Genomic DNA, 22,412 nt, shown 5'->3' with positions numbered 1-22,412 from the left:
TGGATCCGCGGGGTGGGGTGAGCTAGACCAATGGTCATCAGGAGGTTGCAATGGCAGGGCCTTAGGGGCAAGCACCAGGCCTCCCTGAGCTTTGTGGGAGGGGAATGGTGGGGGGCAGTGACACTAGGGGCCTAGGGCAGGACAGAGTAGAAAGTCAGATTTGTTAGGAAGTCTGTTACTCAAGCAGTTGGAAATGAGAGGCTGGAACTCGGGATAGATTCCGGAAAAGACTGCCCCAGGTGACTGGCAGGCAGTGGCCGCCTTCTCAGAGGGGGACGCTGGTAGGTGCTGCAGGAAGTAAGTGTGGGAGGCTCCCTTGCTCCCTCCCACCCCCAGTGGTCTCTGGAAGGTTTACAAATTAGCATGTGAAAAGCTCTGAAAGAAGGCAGGTGGGGCAGAAGAGACTGGTTTGGCTCCATTCAATATGGGTCTAGGGGCTCACTGAGACTTACACACGGACTTCCTGGAAGAACATTCCAGACAAATAAATAAACTTAAGCAGACATGAAAAAGATTCAACCATCTGTCAAAGTTAAATATATATATATGTATGCATATATTACACAGACACACACACGCGCACGCGCGCGTGCGCGCGCGCGTGTGTGTGTGTGTGTGTGTGTATTTAATGTTTTGAAGTAAACTGGCTTCAGTTTGAGGGATAGGTGGAGTAAGTGTGCTGGGTCAGGATCAGGTGTGGCCTGAGGCTTGTCCATCTCTAGCACTACTGTCTCCCCTCACAGCATTTTCACCCAGGAAGTTGGGATTGCTATCTCTTTTGCAGATGGGGAAGCTACAGTCAGTTCAGAGAGGTTTAGATGCTGTCCCAAGATCACAGAGCAAGAAAAGTAGGGAAGCCAGGACTGGACTAGAACCCAAGTGTCTTTCACCTCAGACTCCTTGCTCTTAACCGCCAGGGCTTACAACGCGACAATGAAATTTAACTCCTAAATAGTCAGGATTAAAGAATTAGTAGCATCATTAAATCTGCGGTTAGCAGATGGAGCAACCAAGCCCCGCTTCTTCTCCCGCTGCCCCAGTGTGGGCCACCTGCCTGCACCCTAAGCCTCCAGCTCCCCTAGGGTTGCTGGTGAGACACTGAAGCTGGAGGGAATGGTAGAGTCTCAGACCTGGGGATCTGGTGCTGCTGCGGGAGAAACAGGCAGGCTGAGAAGAGGAAACGAGTTTGCAGGATGCTGATGGTTCATTTGTTACCAGATAGACTTGGATCACTGCTTATCAGCTCTGGGACCTGGGACAATGCATAAACTGTCTGAACCTCAGTTTTCCCAAATTGTAAAATGATGATGGTCATAGTGTATGTGAAGATGAAATGCACTACCATGTGTAACACACTTAGCTCAAGGCCTGTGTGTGTAGATGGTAGCCGCCATATACACGATTTTGATTATTAGCGTTGTTAGCAGGTGGTTGGGATGGGACCTGAGCTTTCTTTAACATCCTACAGGACTCTGCTGAGTTCACATTTTGAGTCCTGTTGGAGCTGCAGGACTAGGAGTCAAAAAAGAGGTCCAGAATGGAAACTCTTGATTTGAGAGTCCTCAGGAAAAAGGTCTCTGGGTATCCAGAGCCAGGGTTGGGGTGGGACATTTTCTGGAGGATGCAGCGTGCACAGAAGCTCAAAGGTGCTACCTGAGCTGCTCTCCCTCTTCATGTGCTGCTGAACACTCACAGACCAACCTGCCTCTCCTTCACCCCATTGGAGTCATCCTTGGATAGTGACCAAGTCAGGGCTCTAGAGTGAAAACCCTGGAGCTTGTCCTGCTGTCCTGCCAAGCTGTGTGAATTTGGGCAAGCCATTCAGTGTCTCCAGTCAGCAGTTTCCCCATGTGCAAAGGGGTGTATAATAATGTAACCCTAGAGGAGGAGTTGAGAGGATGGGTCTGTACTCTTAAGAGAGGATATGAAAACACTTAGTAAACTTCAAAGGCCACACAAATGCAGGACATAACTTTTCTCACAGACCTGATACCAATGGCACCTCTTCCATGATGCCTTTCCAGATTGCCCAGGCGGCAGTGCTTCCCCCATCTAGAGGCTGAGTACAGGACAGGGCAGATCTCCTAAATTCTAACCAGTGTCCTGATAGTATTTCCTGACATGCCTCTTGTCTACCCACCAAGCACTTTCCTTGCACTTGTCCTGCCCTCCATCTGTAGAATGCAAGACCAGCCAGGTTCACACCACGTAGCCCTACCCACTGACCACACGCCTTGTTGCATGATGGAGTCCTTGACCCAAGTGCGCCAATAAGGTCTTTCCTTGAGGATTTACACTTGGGCCTAGGATTGACAGGGAGGCAATTCAGCATCTCTCTGAGTAATTAAACCTGTACCATGCGAAACTCAGAAGCTGGTAGCTTTCGTTTCCTACCACATAAATAGGAAACAGAGACCTGTGATCAGAGAAGCAAAGACAAGGGATGAACAGGGAAGGCTTCCTGGGACCCTGCAGGGTTCCTTCATTCTCTGAAGCTTCCTTTGGATAAATTCCCTTTTTGACTTAAACTAACACTCGTGAGTTCTCTTACTTTCTGACCTGTATAGAAAAAGAAACTTGTCTCAGAAAAGCTTACCAGCATGTCTGGAGTCACATAAGAGTTAACAGTAGAGACACCACATCACGTATACCTCCTTAAAATCATGTTCTGAACAGATTGGTGGAGGTGTGATTGGCATACAATAAACTGCAGCTATGTAAAGTGTGCGATTTGATAAGCTTTAACATAGGTCTACATTTGTGAAACCAGCATCACATTCAAGGTAATGAACATTTCATTACCCACAGACGTTTCCTTCTGCCCCTTCTTAATCCTTCCAGCTCCTCCCCGACCCTCACCCCAGGCAACCACTGAACTGTGTTCAGTCACTATAGATTATTGTCCATTTTCCAGAATTCTATATAAATGGAGTTGTACATACATACTTTTTTGTCATCTTTCAGTTGGCATAATTATTTTGAGATTCATCCATGTTGCATAACTTAATAGGTCAGTTATGTTGCTGAGTAGTAATCAGTTACATGGGTATTCAGCAACCTGTTTACCATTCATCTCTTGCTGAACATTTGGGTTGTTTCCAGGTTTTGACTATTACAAATAAAACTGCTATGAACATTTGTGTATAAGTCTTCATATGGCTATGTGTTTTTATTTCTTTTACAGACATACCAAGGAGTGGAATGTCTTGGTCATATGGTGGGTAGTCATATGGAAGTTACGCTGTGCTTTACTTTTTAAACAACTGCCTAGCTGTTTTCCAAAGTTGTTACACTGTTTTACGTTCCCACCAGTAGAGTATGAAAGTTGTAGTTACTTCACATCCCCACGAAACACTTGGTTTCAGTCTTTATAATTTTAGAAATTCTAGTGAGTATCTGTAGTTTTGAGTTTTACCTTTAGGTCCGGCATTTATTTGAGTTACTTTTTTTTATTATTGAAGTATAGATTAACAATATTGTGTTAATATCTGGTGTATAGCATACTGATTCAGTTGTATATATATTATATATATTTCTTTTCATATTATTTTTCATTATAGGCTATTACAAGATATTGAATGTAGTTCCCTGTGCTATACAGTAGGACCTTGTTGTTTATCTATTTTATATATAGTAGTTAGTATCTGCAAATCCAGAACTCCCAATTTATCCCTCCACCTCTCCTACCCTTTTCCCCCTGGTAACCTTAAGTTTGTTTTCTATGTCTGTCAGTCTGTTTCTATTTTATAAATAAGTTTATTTGTGTTATCTTTTTTAGGTTCCACATATAAGTGATATCATATGGTATTTTTCTTTCTCTTTGTGGCTTACTTCACTTAGAATGACTATCTCCAAGTCCATCCATGTTGCTGCAAATGGCATTTTATTCTTTTTTATGGCTGAGTAGTATTCCATTGTTTGTGTGTGTGTGTGTGTGTGTGTGTGTACACATACACAACTATATATATAACTATATAAACGTATATATAAATTCCACAGCTTCTTTATTCAGTCGTCCATCAGTGAACATTTAGGTTGCTTCTATGTGTTGGCTATTGTAAACAGTGCTGCTATGAACATTGGGGTGCATGTATCTTTTCAAATTAGAGTTTCCTCTAGGTATATGCCCAGGAGTAGGGTTGCTGGATCATATGGTAACTCTATTTTTAGGTTTTTAAGGGATCTCCATACTGTTTTCCATAGTGGCTGCACCACTCAATTTAAGTCTTTTAAAGAATATCTCCTATATCTCTACTTAACATGGCTGGTCTTTCCTTTATCTTCTTGCATACATGGAATATAGTTAGAATAATTGTTTTAATGTCTGTGTCTCCTAATTCTATCATCTAGGTAATTTCTAGGTGGGTTTCAGTTGACTGTTTTTCTTTTCATTATGGGTCATGCTAATCTTTATTGGTTGCCAGGCATTAAGAATTCTATTTTATTGGCTGCTGGATTTTTTTTTTAAAGGCAGTCAAATTTTAATTAGGTTTATTTATTTATTTAATTTTTAGAGGAGGTATTGGGGATTGAACCCAGGACCTCATGCATGCTAAGCATGCACTCTATCACTTGAGCTATGCCCTCCCTTCCCTGGTACTGGATATCTTTGTACTCTCATAAATGTTCTTGGGCTTTGTTCTGAGGTGCAAAAGTTGCTTGGAAACAATTTGGTCCTTTCAGATCTTACTTTTGTTAGATGGAGCCAGAGCAGCATTTAGTTTTCTCCCACTTCTGAGCCAAAAACTCCACTGAGTGCTCTACCCAATGTACCATTAATTGTGCGGTTTCCACTCTGGTTTGTGGGAACCAGCACTGTTTGCTGCACTGTGTGAGCTCCAAGGATTGTTCTCTCTCATCCTTCAGGGTGGTTCTTACCGTGGTTTCTGGTGGTTTCCTCACAAGCAGGCACAGAGCAGAATTACTTACAGTGGAACCCCATATGGAGCCGTGGAGTTCTCTGCCTTGTGTCCCGCACTCCCAGCTTCGTCCTTTCAGTGCAGGGAGGCTGCCAGGCTTCACCTGCCTTCCCCTGGCTGCACTCTGGTCTGGAGACTGCCTTCAAGCAGTGAGATGGGGCATTCACTGGGCTCACCTCATTTGTTTCCTGACTTTCAGAAATCACTATTTTTCATTGTCTGGCATCCAGTGTCTTGAGAACCACTGTTTCATGTATTTCGTGGGGTATTTTAATTGTTTGAGGTGGGGATATAAATCCCATCCCTATTGCTCCATCTCAGCTGGACACAGAAATCCTCATGATTATTTGTTCCTTTGTTCAGCTGGCATTTATGGAGGGCGAGCTCGCTGTGTGCCCACCTCACACCAGGCTAGCTGATCTCCAAACACCCCAGATTTTCCTATCACAGCGCCTTTGCTCTGCTGAGAGACCTTCTCTGACCACCCTGTGTAAAGCAAATTACTCTCTTTTATTTCCCATAATACTTCTGCTCTCCTTTATGGCTTCTTTTACTAGAACGTAGGTCGGAATTTTTATCCAATTTCCCGCTGCCAGCTCAGGCCCAGGCACACTGTTGGTGTTCAATAAATATTTATTGAACAAGTGAGGTCTTTGCATATTTCATGGTGCCTGTCATACAACAGAGCTAGGTCAACTTGGAGGTGCTTGGCTGAGGGAACCCAGCTCCCTGCCCGAAGGTCCCCAGCAGGGAAGGGAGACCAGGCCCCTGAAGTGAGGCCATCCTCAGCTCACTCTCAGCCACGCTCTCCTTAGCGATAACTGAAGGCCCCCGCGTGCTGGCAAGGGGAGGGCTGACAGGTGGGGCTGATGAGTTCCAGACCCGGGCCTCCGGCCCCGGCACAGCCGGGCAGAACCGGATGCTCGGCAGGAGCCACAGCCCAGCTTCCGTGACACTGCCGTCTTCAAGGGCTGTGCCCCTCCCTAGGCCCTTGGTGGGGCTTTTAGGTCTCACCCATCCCATCAGTCTGCCACTAGTCTCTGGGGACAGATGGAGCCATCTCCTGGTTCTAGTCCCAGATCTGGTCATGTGACCATTGACAACTATTAGAACGCTCACAGGATGAGAGGTTGGCTCTGTAATATAAATAGAACTTTGTAACTGCAAACCTTCTATAAGTACTCACTGAACTAGAAAAGCCAGGGGAGGGAATGGCTTTGTGGTAGAGCACATGCCTGGCATGCACAAGGTCCTGGGTTCGATTCCCCAGTACCTCCATTAAAAAATAGATAAATAAACCTAGTTACCTCCCCATCAACAAGAATAAACAACATTTGATTTGAACTAGAAAGGCCTTTAGGAAGTTTCTGTTCTAAACCCTTACTTTTGACCAAGGAAGAGGCTGAGATTTAAATGAGATAATGTATGCAGACTGCTTAGCACCAGGCTTGGGACTTTGTGTTTTTCATTCTAGCTACTAACCAGCTGCCTACCTCTGGCTAAGCAAGCAACAGCCCGCACCCCCTCAGCTGGAGGCCTTGACCCATCCCCCTCATTAAGGATCAGAGCTACTGTTTTTTGAGGCGCCCAGGCCACGAGCTCAGCACTTTGCATGCACCATCTAATTCTCTCGTCGTAGGATGAGCTAGTTGTTATTACTCCTGATGAGGAAACTGAGGCTCACAGACACCAGGGAACCTTCCCAAGGCCCTGCAACTACTAAGTGGCTGAAGCAGTATTTGGACCCCAGGGTGGGAAGTCTCCAAGCTTCTAGGTCCTGCCTTCTCTTCCCTCAGCAGACTCTTCTATAATAACCTGTATTTCCTGCCAGCCACTCCTTCCTGGAACTTTGGGGAAGTGTTCTGAGCGTCCATTTGGCCAGTCATTGGATCAGAGCAAGCCAGGGTCTAAGACCTGCAGCTGAGAGTCTGCCCCGAGGCCCAGCTGTGAGCCTGAGGAGTTGGCAGTGAGGAAGTCTCCGAGGGCCAAAGACGCAGCTCTGGGGGAAGGAAAGGCGGGATGGGCAGGAGCCAACAGACCCAGCCGTTCCCTCAGCAAGTATCCTGGGGCTGCTTCTCCAGGAGCCTCCGGTTGTGCGTTCCTCACCGGATGGCGGGAGCTGCAGATGCCAGCAGGCGAGGAAATCCAGCCCTGCAGGAACTCCACCAGGGTGAGGTCACCTCTGATGGGGCCTCCGAGGAAGCCTGGCCTGTCTAGGACAGGGAGGGACTTGAACCAGCCTTGGAGCACCTTGCCAATTTGAACGAAGGAGTGAGGGTGGGATGGGCAGCATTTCCAGCACAGAGAAGCCCAGAGGGCCACTCAGGCCATCCAGCCTTTCCCAGGCTCCTCGCCTGTGTCCCACTGTGTGTCCGCACCATGGCCCCTGAGTGAGGGGTTGTTAGGGCCTGGTAGATGAAGAAACTGAGCCTGCGGTGGGGTGTGCTGAATGCCAGGTGATGAGCTGGATCATTCTGAAGGAGGCCACAGTGGGCCACATGGGTTCCTGAGCCCCAGGAGTTTACCTGGGCAACGTGCGGGGCTGTTTATTAGAGGGTAAGAGAGTGAAGGCCAGAGACAGTGTAGAGGCTGTCAGGGCAATATTGGGGGGCTGTGAGTCAGGCCTGGGCTAGGACAAGAGCCTGGGCACAGGCCTGGTGGGGTGGGGCTGGGGTGATGGAAGGTACAAGAAGGGATCATAAAAGCCAACTCACCTGTTTTACACAAGGAAACTGAGGCCCAAAGAGGGAAAGGGGCTTGCTCAAGGTCACACAAGAGGTGAATGGTAGAGTCAAGCTAGAAAGACCCTGAAAAGCTCAAGGACACCCCCATTAAACACAGAACCAAGTTTCTTCCTATGATAGATCCTTCTCTCCCAGGGGTCAAGCCCCCCCTGAGGTTACCAGGGGTCCCAGTAAGACCCAGCTCGGCTTCTGTCTCACTGTGGGCCTCGAGGGCCTCCCCTCCCATTCCCTGCACTACAGTTGCTCATCTGGGAAATGAGGCCACTGGGCCAGCTGACGGCTGTGGCCCCTTTCTGCTCCAAGTGCCCAGAGGAAGATGAGGCTAAGGCTTGTTCCTCACTCTGGTCTCCCAGCCCCCAGTCCAGCCTGACACTGCTGGCCTGCTGTGGCTCACGTGCCTGAGGAGTGAGCGTCTGGTCCTGAGGAGGCAACATGATCTGTAAAGGATCCCTGATCCTCTCCTTTTGAACCCTGAAGAGGGCATCTTGATCATGTGAGGACCAGAGCTATGCTGAGATGCGAGGCCTGGGAGGTGGCCAGGGCACCTGGAGGAAAGGCTGGGGCGAGGGAGAGAAGTGACAGGAGAAGGAGGGCCTCCCAGCCTCAAGGGGAAGAGCTGAGCTGCTGGGAAGGGCCCTGCGGGGATCCGGCAGTGGGCAGGTGCCCCAGCCTCGCTCCTGTGGAGGGCTGTGGGACACGCCACTTTCTGGCTGTAAGTTTCTGAGCATATGAACCAAGTCAAGGTGAGCTGTTCTGGGGGGCCAGGCCAGAAGTAGGGGGCCTGGACCAGGGACCTAGGAGGAGGGGAAGGAGAAGTGTGGTGGGCCGGCCTGGAGAAAAGAGGAGGGAGGCAGAAGGGAAGGAGTTAGGGTCCCTGCATGGGGGCTATACAGGCAAAGGGTGTGTGTAGGGGACTTTGAATGATGCCTGGTCCCTGATGTGTCACTGTCAGCTGTCACATACAGCAGGCACAAGGAGACCTGGCATGGAGGGGCAGAAAGCATTCTATGTGGATCCAGGCCGGGCCTGGACTTCAGATTTTTCCACTCACTAGCTGTGTGGCCCTGGACAGGTTTCTTGGCCTCTCTGAGCCTCCGATGATTCTAGGACCAAATAGCAGTTGTTTCATCCTTACTGGGCAGGCTGAGATCAGATATCAATCTTACCCAAGAATCTCCCATGCCCCTTGCTGTTCACGTGACACTTCTTTACCCAGGCACACCCTCCCCAGGCCCCGGGAGTGGCAGTGTACCTTAGCCTCCCACCCCACTGCATGCGAGGGGCTGCAGGGAAGTCTTCTCAGATTGCCTCAGCCCCTCTAGAGGGGTTAAAGCCAATCCTGTGCAGTGAGGGGCTAAATGGGAGGCTGAGGCGGTGCAAGGACTTTCCCACACCTGCTTCACCCCCATAGCTCCCCTTCCCCCCACTCTCTGATGGGATATCTGGGATTCCCTCCCTTTCTTCCAAGCTCTGGCCCTTCTTGCCTGCTTCACAACAGGGAGCGAATGTTATTTAAAAGGAGATCAGGAGATTTGCCTTAAATAGGCATGGAGTGCTGTGCCAGGGCCCAGGGTGTGGGGCGGGGGAGGAGGCCACCCTGGGTGGTGGAGAGAAGGGAGTGGCGCTGAAGGAGAGAACACCCTCCCCAGGGGTGTGCACAGCCCTTCACAGTTTACCTAGCTCAGTCCCCGGCTGTGGTAGATCGGTCACACAGGTCTTATTCCCAGCCTAACCCATTCTGAGGCAGGGGAAACTGAGGCCCCGCTCAGGGAGCTGACGGGTGTGCTAGCTGCCACACGGCATCTGAGGCGGATGCCGTGGTCGTTCTCCTGCAGCCCCTAGGAGCTGGAAGCAGGTGTTCCGGGAGGCAAGGGGCCCAGAAGCTAAGACCTCCTACAGCGGGGATGGGGCTTCTGCGGGGGTGAGGGGGCTCTTGGGGCCTCCCTCTGATACCTACCCCCACCACCAGGTCCCAGCCCTCCGGCTCCTGCCCCTGGGTTGCCCCTGCCTGTCCTCCCAGCCCCAGCTTGTAACTGGACGCCCTCCTCACTCGGCACCTTCCCAGGTGAGCTGGGGCTCTGCTTACTGAACCCAACACCAGCTGGGGGAGGGCCGCGAGGGGGCACCTGGGGCGGGCGTGCCCCGGGAGGCTGCAAGGCTGATGGAGAGCTGGAGCCAAGGGGATACGAGTTTGAGGAGCGGAAGGTGGGCTGGCTGTCAGCCTCCTCCCGGTGGGGCTGGTCTGGCACCTGGGTTTACAACCCTATTCAGGGTCTCCTTCCAAGCTCCTCCCCTTCCATTTCAGCCCCTCCCAGCCATTTATGTCTCAGCAGGTGATGCTCTTGGAATCCTAAAGAAATGGAGTCTAGAGTGTGAGGTTTCAGGGACAAAGCCAGGGGCAAGGAAGCACGCCTGCTTCCTCCTTTGTGCAAAGGCCTTGAACTCTGAGGTGTGGCCTCAGACACCTGTGTCCCTCTTGGCTCTGCCATTTACAGCCGTGTGACCTTGAGCTGCCTGCCTTCTGTGAGCCTGCATCTCCTTTGTAAACTAAAGATCCCCCTCATAGAGTCGTCAAAGACGCCCAGATAAGAAGGCGGACCGAGGCAAGAAGAGGGGGGCGGTTATACACACGCACCCTCAGCAGCTCCCTTCCCACAGAACGCCCTCCTGGAACAGAAGTCAGTGCCCAGCGGGTGCATCTGTGCTGCTAGGAAAGGCAGGCGCCGTGAAGCCACATTCGTTTCCACCAGGATGCCCACCCCAAGCCTTTACCGGGCGCCCTGGCCTCCCACCTGCCCGCCCACTGACAGGCACATGTGGGAAAAGGCGCGCTCGTCGACCCGGGCTACGACACCAGTTTGTTGCGGGAAGGAGAAGGGATAAGACTTCATTCTCACTTCCCCTTTAGAGGCTGGGCACAACCTGGGTCCTCTGGGAAGGAAGACTGAAAGAGAGCCTTTACTCTGGGCTCCTGCTAGTTCTCTTTGTTATTCGCTGGCCACTGGAGAGTCAGGGGGAGGGGGAGGGACAGGGGAGGGAGGCTGCAGGGTGGCCTCCTCAGGTATGTGAAATAAAGGCCAATAGGAACTAGCCATGAGCGTTTACCACATGCCTGTCCCCACCCCAGCTCTTTACCTGTTGTATCCCCATTGCTAACGATGAAACTTGGGCTGAGGATTTAGGCAGCATGTCCAAGGTTACATGGGACGTGGTGGAGCCAGTATCTGGCTTCAGGACCCTCTGCTGACTGCAAAAAACCCAGGACCCTGGGACTTGGGTTCCAGATCCAAGATACCCAGTACAAGCTTCTCAGCAAAGGAAACTACCCTTCCCTAAGCCTACTGTCTGCCCAGCTCCTGGGGTGGCCCTCCCAGGCACAGAGACTGGGAGACAAAGGACCCGCCAGGTGTCTGGGAAGAGACTGAATGACCACTTGCTGCCACCTAGTGGTGCATAGTGTGTCGTGCTTGGGGAGCAGGAGGGCCTGGCTACTCTGGGATGAAGTCTGAGCACCACCATTGGCCTTTCTGGGTTTGGCAAATTATGCCAGGACCTCAGAAAGGAGGTCATGCCTAGCTAGGCCCTCCCCTGGCCTCCCGACTGAGGGTAGGGTGAAAGTAGGCACTCCACTGGTCCTGCCATCTCAGCCCCACATCATACTCTCTTCGGACAGCTCCACGAACACCAAGTGTTCTACTACTGCCTAGCTCCCGGGGCCTCAGCTACCCTCTCGGCAAAATCAGAGGATGGCACTTTAATTTGCCAAAGATTTTATGAAGTGTCTCCTTTCTAAAGTCATGCTGAATGCTTTGGCTCACAAAGACATCTAAGCCAGGTCTCTTAATACCGAGAGATCCACCTTATTCTAGGGCTAGACAGACATGGAAATTGCTAACTACTCACAGAGGCACTGAGGGAGCATTGAGGCAGGGGAGACAAGACAAATGGGGGCCAGCAGGACGTGGGACTCACAGGAACCCCTCTCCCCCCAACCCCAAGGGCTCTCACTTTGTGCTGAGCACCCTCAGGGATAGGCCTTACTCCCTCAACTCCCATCTTCTCTTGCTTTAAAGTCTTTAAAGTGGACCAGTGAGCTCCATCCATCTTCCACTCCTCTGTACTTTTATACTACAGAGTTCTCTTTTCCTAAAAGCCTTTCTCCAACTTGTCCGCCTGACAAACTCATCTCCAGTCTTCCTTCTGGAGTGGAGGGGAGAGTAGGAAGTCCCCACAACTAGGCAAGCAGGGAGGAAACCGAAGGGGTTTCCATCCCCATTGTCTCCCACAAGCAGCAGCACAGACACCCTCATCATCAGGGCCGCAGGCTCAGGGAGGCTGCAGGCAGGCCTTCCTGGTCCCCTAACTGCAGGCTTTCCACATCTTTTCATTCCTTTATTCTCTGCTATCTGCCTGCCCCATTCCAGGGGCTGAGCTGGACCCTGGGACTGCAGGAGTCAGGAGACTCAGTCATGTTCTGAGAATGTTCTGGTGCAGGAGACAGGCCCACAGCAAAGGACAGCACAATGTATGTGCTCAGAGACAGGAACCGACCATTCGGCCTAGAGAGGGGCGGGGCTAGGTGCTGGGAAACAGGAGGTGACGTCGGGACAAGTCATGAAGGGTGAATCTGGGCAGTTCAGATGTACTACCAACACGTAGTGAAGTCAGGGAGGTGTGAGGGGAAGGCATTCACCCCAGAGTCCTTTTCTCCGACCATCCTCAAAGCGATCGCTCCCCACCTGCAAGTTCTGTTAGTTGATTATTCACTAACAGTTTGAGGTTATTTGCTTGCTTGTTTGTAATCGGTCTCCCTCCTGTAACCATAAGCATCCCGAGGCAGGGCCATGTCGCTCTGGTTTGCTGTGGGGTCTCTGGTGTCTCCATGTCTCCATGAAGCCCACAGTGAAGTTTTGAGGCCCTGCAGACCCTCCGAACTGCCATAGCACTGAGCCCCCATTTAACCAGACACTCCCTGAGCACCCACTCTGTGCGCTGGGGCCTCCGCTGGTTTTTGGAAGGCAAGGCATCCAAGATTTCATGTCCCCCAGCAACCAGCATGGTTTCATCCTTCTTGACTCCTTCCACCATTGGCAGTTTTACTTTTAAATAGTATTGCTTACACCTGAAACACTATAAATCAACTATACTTCAATAAATCAATAAATAGCCTTTGCTCTCTAGAGCTGTCAATGCGTGCTTCCACTTTAACCCGTATTTACCAACCAGGATCGACACCTTTTCACTCTTAAGCAGAGACCCTTAATAGTCTTTGCCAGCCTATGAGGGCCCCTGAGCAATTTCCATCAGGCTTTTTGATCAACCAAAGCTATGCTGATCAGACCATCCAACCTGCAGCCCCAGCAAGGCACAAAATGAGAAAGTTTCAGCCGAGGCCCCCAGCATCTAGCCACTGTGACAGGCCCATTTCCCACCATGAGAATCCTCTAGAGTCTCTAGTGTGTGTCCTTGTTTGACTTTGGGTGGCGGCGATTCACCTTGTCTTTTCATTGTGAGTCACCAGCCTCACTCAGGTAACTCAGCTTTTCCAAATAACCAGTGATATTAACAAAACCTCACATAAGGGTGCGCGCTGTGAGCTCAGCCATCGTAACAAACACCTCTTGTGCATGTGGGTAGGGACAGGAGCCTCCCTGGAAAGGGTCAGCCAGTGCCCCAGGCAGGGGTTCTTAGAGAGCAGAAGACTCAGCTCGCAGTCCTCACACAATTCATGAGTTTATTTGTCCTAAATAAATACAGTCTGAGAGCATCTATTTCAATACCCTGACACATGATTTCTTCCCCAAAAGAGCAGCCTCAGGTAGAGGCAGTGCGTGTTCTCAGGTTGGGGTCTGGAGGGGGTTCGTCCTGACTTGTGCTGGGCTGGGTCTAGCTGTGAAGATGCCCCCAGGTTCCCGTCTCTGCTTGGGGCCTGTACTCTGCCTGCGTCCTCCGCTGGGACCCCGCCCGTCTGTCCCTGCTCTTGGAGCACTTGTTTCACCACCTCTCCCCTCTGCAGCCCAAAGGGAGCGCCATTCACAAGCGTGTGGCCCCGAGGCAGACACCTCGCAGAAAGCTCTGTCCTAGAACGCCAGCCCCCACCACAGGCCCATTCCCAACTCCTGACCCTGGAAGCATCTCCCCCAGGGCAAGAGGAGAAACTGAGGCACAGCTGGCAAATGGGTGGGAAGCACTCTCCCCTGAGCTCTGCCAGAAGGCTGAGAGCCCCTGATGAAGGGAGACAGGGACACTGACTACCCTCCCCCAGGTGCACCCTGGGGCCAGCCCACTAGGGAGCAGGAGGAGTGAAGACCATCCTTTGTCTTCTCTTTGCAGATCAGAGGTTCGGGTCCACGTTCTCCTGGTCTGAGGCTGCCTCACTGTCATTTGGGGACCCCTGGACCAGAGCCAAAGAAACCCAGTCATGGGCTTGTGCTGTCCCCCAGAGCCAGAGCCACAGCCTGGGGACCAGCATCTCCTTCTTCTTGCCCCTCCCTCCGCAATGGAGCCAGAGGAGGCTCTGCCATCTCCAGCCCAGGGTCCCTTGGCCTCCCCTCCATCCCAGCTCCCAGGCTGCCCACGGCCACATGGCCCACCATTGGGTGACTCCTCTTACCAGGCTGAGGCCCCTGGCCTGCCGCAGGGTAGCATAGAAGCTCAGGACACGGGGGTCACAGCGAACTACCATAGGGTCAAAGTCCAGCACACGCAGGCCCTGCAAGCTGCGGGCCCGAGAAAGGGCCACGTAGGCCTGGCCGCTGGCAAACACACGGCTCAGAGAGATCTCCACGCAGTCCAGGGACATGCCCTGGGGGATGGAAGGACAGGGCTGGAACCAGCTCAGCATGAATTCGTGTCCCATGTCCACTGGCCCAGCTGTTGCCCCTGATCTCCTTGCCCAGTCCAGAGTTTCCTCAAGCCAGAGAGACAGGCTGACAGCAGACTGGTGTCTGGGTCGGGGGCGGGGGGTCCAGGAGACAGAGATCTGGGATAAGACTGGAGGCATAAGGATGAAAGGAAAGAGCTCAGGTCTGAGTCAGACAGGCATGGAAATGAATCCTGACTCTGCCTCACACTAGCTGTGTGACCTTGGACATGTTACTTAAACTCTCTGAGCCTTGGTTTCCTCTTCTGTAAAATAGGAATGATTATGTCACCTATACCTCATGTAGTTGTCATAAGGATACCAATGAACATATCTGGTAGTGGCTCAGAAAATGGCAGGGCAGGAGATGACAGAGGGAAAGTGTATGTATCCAGGAAAGAGAGGAGGCGGGATGGGAAATGCACGAAAGGTTTATTCTACAGCTGGCCTGGAACTTTCCATCCAGGGCAAGTTCAATCCCCACAAAGCCTTTAAGACCCCCCCCCCACCCCCTTCAACATGTCCCAGGCCCATCCTGTCCCCCTGTGCCATGTTCTGACCCCTCCCCTGCACTGGCTGCTCACCTGGCTCTTGTGGATGGATATCGCCCAGGCCAGCTGGAGGGGCAGTTGCTGCCGGCTGAGGAGCTGGCCCCCCGTAGCCTGCACCGTCCAGCGGTCAGCACGGATGACCTCAGTGACTCCACACAGGAACCGCACCTGGGGCAGCCCTGAGGGAGGAGTGAAGTCCCACCTTTCAGCTCAGCTTCAAGGCTCCGAGGTGAGGACCAGCTCACCCTCCCGTGCTAGCCTTTTCCTCTTCACACTAACCAGGGCCCCTGCTGCAACCCCAGCCAGTAGGACTGCTCCCCGGTCACTTACCTCTCCCCTCGGCCTCGAACCCGACTACCACCCCTCGGGCGCCATTCACCAGGCCCCGAGACACTGCCAAGTTCTTCACCAGCATCACCTGCAAGGGGAAGGAAGCTGGAGGTGTGGAGGGCAGTGCATCCCTATGCCTGGCCTCAGCTCCAGGGTCACTGCAGCCGTTCTCGGAGGCTGGGGGATGTCACGGAGGTGCGCTGAGTCTGCCGGGACCCCTGCAGCAAGCTGTTTTATTTCCCCAGATCTCAGTTTCCCCTTGTGTCAAAGGGGAATGACATTTGCTCAGTTTGCTCAGAAGGAGGGGGTAAAGAACAATAAGGTGACAGACATTGCAGGGCTCTGAAAATGACATCTGTTACAAGTGTGTGTATGGGCCACAGTCCTGAGGGACAGCCCTCTTCCAACCACTGTGCCTGTGTTTTCCCCCTGGGTGCCTTTTGGAACCCGAGGAGAGGCTCCCATTTGGCCACCCTCACCATTGTGGAAGGAAGGGGGATGCTCACAGGACAGGGCACACTACAGAAGACAACCATGTGCGGGAGGTATCTTACTATGGATTTAGAGATGAAGAAACCAAGCTTCAGCAAAGGAAAGGGATTTGTCTAAAGCAATGCTGCTTAGAGCTCCTGGGGTAGGAAGAGGAGGGCAATGGAAAGCGGAAGACAGGAAGGCGGGTGGGAACAGGAGAGAAGGAGTTTGCTGTGGTCCCAGCTGGGCCCTCCGGCTGTGGAATGGTCTGTGCAGAGGGGCGAGGATCGGGGAGGCCCAAGCTCCCAGGATCTGGGCCCTGCTTCCCACTCACCTGTGCCCCCAGCTTTAGCTGAAGGAGCTGGCTGACGGGACACTGGGCATCCAGGGTCCGGGCCTGCTCAGGGTCACTGTCCATGGCCTCAAAGCTGTGTATTTCACCTGGGAAAAGAGAGTCAGGCAAGCAGATTAATTACAAGCCACTGACTAGTGGCTCAGTTTCTGAAAACATGTATTAGACCAGGGCATGGCAGAGGTAGTGAGGACTAGCTGAGGCTTTGGAATCAGAGGCCTGGCTTCAGGTGTCACTTGCAGTGTTTGCTGGCTGAGTGATCTTGACCCATGCAAAGTCACATCTCTCAAAGTCACAATTACATCTGTAAACGTAAGGGACTTTATGGCCACAGAGGTTGGGGGCCTAGATATGCAAATGCTGCCAAGGGCCCAGGCTGCTTGGGCTCAGCTGGTCTTGCCCAGACCTAGCTCCTTGCTCACCTGGTAGCTCCTGCAGCCGCTTCTCATTGGTAAGGGCCACGTCATCCTGGTGGGTGCAGAGCCTTGTGGCCACAATCCCATCTCGCCCCACTTTGTGGGCAGCTGTGGCCCGGAGCTGGCGGGTGACCTCATCCGAGCACCTGTGGAGACTGGGCCATCAGGGTGTGATAACCTCAACACCAGGGAATGCAGGGCACTTGGGCTGGTCATCCCAGGCTGTGGCCATGGGTCAGGCCTGGGGTACTGGATGTGGACACCAGGGCAGGATTTGCTGGTTCCCCAGGCTGGCTTGTTCCTTCCTCACTTGGAGCATGGGGGTGGCGCTTGGCTGTGATCGTGAGTGTGGACCCTTCTCTGTGTCTGCCCCAGGTCAGAGCTAGCCACCGTCCCAGCCCCAGGGCTCCTGAGGAAGTTGGATATGAGGAGCAAGCACAGGCTAGAAATTTAGAGACCTAGAGGAGGCACTGGGGTTGAAACCCTGTAATACTGGTACCCTATAATCAGATTAGCCTCCAGGCTACAATTTTCTAGCCCCTTGCCTACTGCCTTAGGGGAAAAAAAATCTAGCCTACGTTTCTATTTTCCCCCAATTCAAGTCCTCCTCCAGGGGAAGCCTGGGTGCTGTAGTAATTCAAGTGGGAGGAAGGGGAAGATTGGGACCACCTCTCACTGCTGTGCCACTCAGCCTTTCTCCTGTCCCCCACACTTGCTGGTGCGTGCTGTGCACCTTCCTACTTGCCTCCTGTCCCCAGGCATAGAAAGCTCCTCATCACCCCCCCCCCCCCTCATTCCATCCCAACCTGACCTGGCTCTCAATGCCCAGCTCTGGCCCGTATCATCCTCCCTCCTGGCCTCCTTTCCGCTCTGATGTTAGAGTAGTTGTAGCATTTCAACCTTTTGTCCCAGCTGGGGTGGGATCATGTCAGCAAACTCCCCTTCCCCACCAAGTGACCCCCACCACAGGCTCTAAGTAGAAGGAACTTGGGTTTTAGAGTCAGACCAATGGTCAAGTTCCAGCTCAGCCACTTTGGCAAGTCACTTCACCTCTTTGAACCCCAGTTTCTGAATCTGTGAAATGGGAGTGTTAACATCTCTGAATAAGTCTTGTCTCCATGTGCCCATACTTCCCTGGGATGTGCTCTGTGCCAGGCCCTGTGCTGGGTGATAGGGACCCAACCCCGGGGGAGGCTGGGTCCCAGCGCTCACAGAGTGACTGTCTCCTATGGAGCAGTGAAGCATTTCTCTCCCTTCTCTGGGTCTCTGTGCTCCTCTCTGACCCACGCTTGGATCTTCATCCTATGGCCCCTTCTCTATTCTCCAGGGCCCACCTGCCCAGCCGCACAGCTTGCAGCAGAGAGATGAAGGTCTTGTCTGCCTGTCTCCACACCTCAGTCAGCTCCAGGATCACTGGGACACACCTCCTCCAGCTCTTGGCCTGGTGGGGGCAAGGTGGGGGTGTCAGGGAGCAGAGCAAACTCCTGTGGGGGTTAGGGCCAGAGGGTGAGTGGTACCTGGAAGCAGAACTGTGGGGGCTGGGATCCCTTGGTTACGGGCGGCAGCTGCAGGAAGTCCCCACAGATGATCAGCTGGATCCCTCCAAATGGCTTGTTCTGCTGCCGGACAGCTCTGAAGAGGAGCACGGGGTGCTTTAGGGGCTGGGGCAGGTGGGTTCCATCTAGACCACCAGAACCCAGCCCTCATGGCACATACTGACCTGGCCACGGCCTCCAGCTTGTCAAACAGATCTGCCTCCACCATGGAGATCTCATCAATGACTAGCCGCTGACAGTTCAGCCAACCCTGCCGCACACCTGGCCGCTGGGCCAGGGCCACACACTGGGCCAGAGGAGCCTGGCCCGAGCCAATGCCTGCGAGTAACACTATTCAGCCTGGGCTGAGAGCCCAGCCCTGTCTCAACACTGACCTCCTCTCCCGTCCCACCAGCCTGGCTTGCTTCTTGTTCAAGCCCAAGGGGCTCTCACTTACCTGCAAAGGCATGGAGGGTAGTACCCCCGATGTGGCAGGCTGCCACTCCAGTGCTGGCAGTGGCCACAGTGCCTGTGGGAGGCAGGGAGCCCAGGATACGCTTCAACAGATAAGACTTCCCTGTCCCTGGGCAGAGGGCAAAGTCAGGGCGACCTCTCCTCCATCCCAGCGCACCGCCGTTCTCCCCACACCCACTGTCCCAACTACCTGCACTCCCTGTGAAGAAAATGCTCTGGCCTTTCAGGACGACCCTCAGCACAGCAGCTTGTTCCTTGGAAAGCTGTGGTTTGGTTGAGGGCAAGCTCAGCTTCTTCACAGGCAGGGGCCACCTTGGGGATTCCTGAGGGGACAGGGCTGTCTCAGAGCCTCCCCACATCCCCTAGGCATTGTCCCCTCCATTCTTGGCCTGGTAGACCCTTGTGTCTCTGCTTGCTTCGCTCCGTAGAGGCCTTGGGCAGCCTTGGTTTATTTGGAGATCTTGCCAGTAACCTTAGGGGTCCAAGTCTCTCCTTGAGGAAGGGGCCAAGGCTGGGTCTCTGGGTCTCCACTGACCCCTGGTGCCCTGAAGACCCCTGTGTGGGGGTCCAGATTCTCCCTCAGCTCCCTCCCCTGGGTTCCCTAACTATCCTGGTCCTCTTACCCATCCTTCCTTTTCACTACTCTTCCTGTCACAAACCTCTCTCTCACCCCCAAACACCCAAGCAAAACCTTGCTTAGCCAGGGCCCCATCTCCATCTTCTCACCAGCTTAATCTCAAACCCCCGTGGTCTGCGATCCATCTGTTCCAGTTCGCAAATACTGTCAACTCCCCGCCTCCCCAGACTTTGTCCCCCCATCTGATTGGACCTGTTATCTGCTCCGACAGAGCTGACCCTCTCGGACTCTCTGAAAGCTCCTCTCCTCCAGAGCGACCATATTCCTACTTTTCTTCTGAATCACCTTCTCTGCTTTCTCTTTTAATGTGGCCTGGGTCCCCTTTTCCTATTATCGCTTGCCCAGTCTCAGGCTTTGCACTATGAGAAACACAGTGCACAGTTCCCATATCCCTGTAATACTCATAAATCCAGTGGGCATCTTCTCTGAGACAACCAGCAGCCATCTCAAATACCGCCACCATCTCCCGCACCCCCAAACTGGGGCCTCCTCGGTCTCTTCCATCTCAGTAGCACACCCACGCCCCAAAGCGTCGCCCCGTTCCTGTCCTCACGGTGCTGGGCTTGGTCTCTGACCGGGGCTCCGTGGGCCGCTTCACTGGCGTGGTGTCCGTGACCCGGGTGGCCGCCGCGCGCCGCAGCTCCTCGGGCTGCAAGGGACTGATAGTGACGAAGTCGCGAGGCCGCGGGCCAAGCAGCTGCGTGCGGGCGGAGGCCGGCCCGGGACCGGGGTCCGCGGCCAGCTTGAGGCGCAGCGTGCGCAGGAAGCGGCGCAGGCGGTCTGGGGGGCAGTCGGAGAGCAGCAGCTGCACGGCGCCGGCCCGGGGAGCGCTGTCGGCGGGGAGCCGCAGAGTGCTACGCCCCTCCGCGGCGAAGCGGGTGAAGAGGCGCGCGGCGCGCAGGGGGAAGCAGCGCGGCCGCCCCGCGGGCCCGGGCGCCTGCAGCCTCAGCATCAACTCGCGGCGCTCGTTCCGACCCAGGCTCAGCTCCGCGCTGCGTAGGGCCTGGCGCCTTCGTGGCTGCCCGCCCGGGCTCAGCTCCTCCACAGCCACGCGGCACTGCAGCTCCGCGTCCTCGCATTCCTCTGCCGCTGCTTGGGTGCCCGACAGCATTGCCACCGCCTCTGCAGGTCTGCAAAAAGACCAGAGCGCAGGGATCACAGGGACTCAGGGGACATCATAGGCGGTATAGAGGCCTTGACGGGGAGCCCAGTCAAGTCCACATAGGGTCACGGGGACTGTCACTGGTAACAGGAGATCATGGAGACAATAAAAGGGCCCTGGGGCAAACCGGAAATTCTCTTATAAGTTACTCACCTAACACAAAAATTTCCAGAGCGGTGGATAGGCAGCGTCAAGCGCACCCGGGATTGGGGAACCTCGGCTTTCCGACTAGGGTAACAGAAGAAGGGATCCTCTGAATAGAGAAGAAGTCTGCTTCAAAATGACCCAGTACAGGCACGGGAATCCTCAGAGTCCTCTCCCCAGGAAGCAAGGGACTCTCACGTGAGGAGGTGAGCAGGAGACTGACATGTAATCAGCGCCTTCGTTTTCCAGGTTCACTGGTTTATATACAGCCAAGCAGGTCTCACTATTCCCCGTGTATAGAAGTGGAAAACAGGCTGAGAGAGGCCAACGGCGGCTGGTAGGAGTCTGGGCTCGTGTGACTCCCATCTCCAAGGTGGGGTAAGAATCTTAGGCTAGAGAAATCGCGGAGGGATCCTGAAGTCCGAAAGCCATTCTCCCGCCATCTGACCCATTCGCATGCACTTTAGCCCCTTGAAGAAGCAGGCTCTCTGCCTCCCACCTCTGGGATCGAGTGGACACTCACTTGCGCCGGCCCGCGGACGAACAAGCTGATCAGAGCCGACCGGCAGCCAAAGGTCATACACTAGGAACTTTCAAATCCTGGGAGTAGAAAATCAGCCTATCACCGGCCGGATCTTTAAATTTTCCAGCCAATCAGAGACAGGGGCGTGACAATGGGCGTGTCTTTCTCTGGGTTTTAACTCTCCAAGCTTGGGTAGTACCAATAGCGCACCGAAGGAAGGAGGCTTATAGTGGTGGCGGAGCATACCAAGTCGGGTGGACGAGTGGGCGTGGTGGGAGAGGGTAGGGACTGCAGCTGGGCGGCTCGTGGTTTCTTGTCACCCATGGAATCTCTGAAGATTAATTTTCAGAACCATGCCTCCAACACACTCTCCCTCCCCTCTAGCTCTCATACAGCGGCTGAACTTGGCCTTGGGGAAGAATTGCCTCTGATTTCTCCTATCCCTGTTTACACTCACAGGACCTTTGCCGACTTTTGGGCAGACCCCTCCCATGGCCTGCCGCTCCAGCTGCCTGCGCCCCTCCCTGCCCCCCTCGCCAACTCTTTCCATGTGTAAGCATCGTTATACGAATTTGCCTTTCCCACCAGGCTGAGGCCCATTAGTGAGGAACTGAGACCTGTGGCCAGGTGCTCAGAGTACAAGGGAAGTGTGTGAGCCTCTGTCTTCAGGGAATTCATAACCTTGTCATCGCACTGGATGCTTAGGGAAATTATTTTTAATTATCTTTTTCCTAGTCATTAAAAGTCTTGGAATGACATAGCTGGAAGGGATCCTATGTCAGTCAGCCCCCTTATTTATTGAACTGCCCTCATTTTTCAAATGAGGAAACCGAGGCTTCTATCAGATATTGCATAGATTGTAGATAGAAAAACAAAATCTTGAACCCAAATCTAAGCCTGCTTGTTTAACTACTACACCACACTGCTCTCAGGTGACCCGTCTGACTTAGTGAAGGGAGTCCAGGCCTGGACTGGAATCTCAGCTCTTGACAGCCACTGCATTGCCCAGTCCTGCCAGTTAGATTTTATTCTAAGCAAGTTTCTTTAATGTCTCAAGCCTTTGTTTCCTCATATTTAAAAATGGAGAAACTTGAAAAGGTAATGATTATACAACTTTGTGACTATACTAAAAATCATCACTATTTGCTTTAAATGAGTAAATTGTATCATATGTGAATTATGTCTCAATAAAACTGTTAGAAAAAAATCCTGAGAAATATTTTTCCTCTTCAGTGTCGTCTTGACTTATGAGTACTAGTGGCACAGGACAAAATTTTAATGTCACTGTGGTA

General features: G+C 53.1%; 1 protein-coding gene and 1 long non-coding RNA gene across 6 annotated transcripts; one reads left to right on the top strand and one right to left on the bottom strand.

Moving 5' to 3' along the window:
- The first annotated feature begins 4,350 nt into the window (after window positions 1-4,350).
- On the top strand, window positions 4,351-14,300 carry LOC116664061. The gene is made up of 3 exons (XR_004320368.1): window positions 4,351-9,518; window positions 9,633-9,728; window positions 13,997-14,300. It is a non-coding gene; the product is annotated as an uncharacterized LOC116664061 (long non-coding RNA).
- On the bottom strand, window positions 12,948-21,153 carry PIF1 (PIF1 5'-to-3' DNA helicase). Of its 5 annotated transcripts, none has more exons than XM_032480957.1 (13): window positions 20,607-21,153; window positions 19,845-20,421; window positions 18,845-18,977; window positions 18,638-18,763; window positions 18,366-18,519; window positions 18,163-18,277; window positions 17,980-18,086; window positions 16,652-16,800; window positions 16,212-16,318; window positions 15,407-15,494; window positions 15,110-15,255; window positions 14,277-14,468; window positions 12,948-14,057 (listed from the first exon to the last, which is right to left on the bottom strand). In XM_032480957.1, the coding sequence occupies exons 2-13, from the start codon at window positions 20,400-20,402 to the stop codon at window positions 13,998-14,000; spliced, it is 1,935 nt and encodes a 644-aa protein (XP_032336848.1). In that variant the 5' UTR covers window positions 20,403-20,421; window positions 20,607-21,153; the 3' UTR covers window positions 12,948-13,997. The 5 variants fall into 5 exon arrangements, with proteins under 5 accessions (XP_032336848.1, XP_032336849.1, XP_032336846.1 ...); XM_032480958.1 differs by having other exon boundaries at window positions 16,652-16,791; XM_032480955.1 differs by having other exon boundaries at window positions 18,638-18,977.
- Window positions 21,154-22,412: the final 1,259 nt, after the last annotated feature.

This window comes from Camelus ferus, chromosome 6 (genome assembly GCF_009834535.1).
Source record: "Camelus ferus isolate YT-003-E chromosome 6, BCGSAC_Cfer_1.0, whole genome shotgun sequence".
NCBI lineage: Eukaryota > Metazoa > Chordata > Mammalia > Artiodactyla > Camelidae > Camelus > Camelus ferus.
This window is presented reverse-complemented; position numbering and strand designations above follow the sequence as displayed.

Bases quoted from the DNA above. Each gene is read 5' to 3' on its own strand.
- PIF1 (XM_032480955.1), bottom strand. From the start codon at position 20,402: ATGCTGTCGGGCACCCAAGCAGCGGCAGAGGAATGCGAGGACGCGGAG. The intron at 18,520-18,637 runs GTAAGTGAGAGC...TGTTACTCGCAG, and splicing joins TACCCTCCATGCCTTTGCAG to GCATTGGCTCGGGCCAGGCT. The intron at 18,278-18,365 runs GTCAGTATGTGC...GCTCCTCTTCAG, and splicing joins AAGCTGGAGGCCGTGGCCAG to AGCTGTCCGGCAGCAGAACA.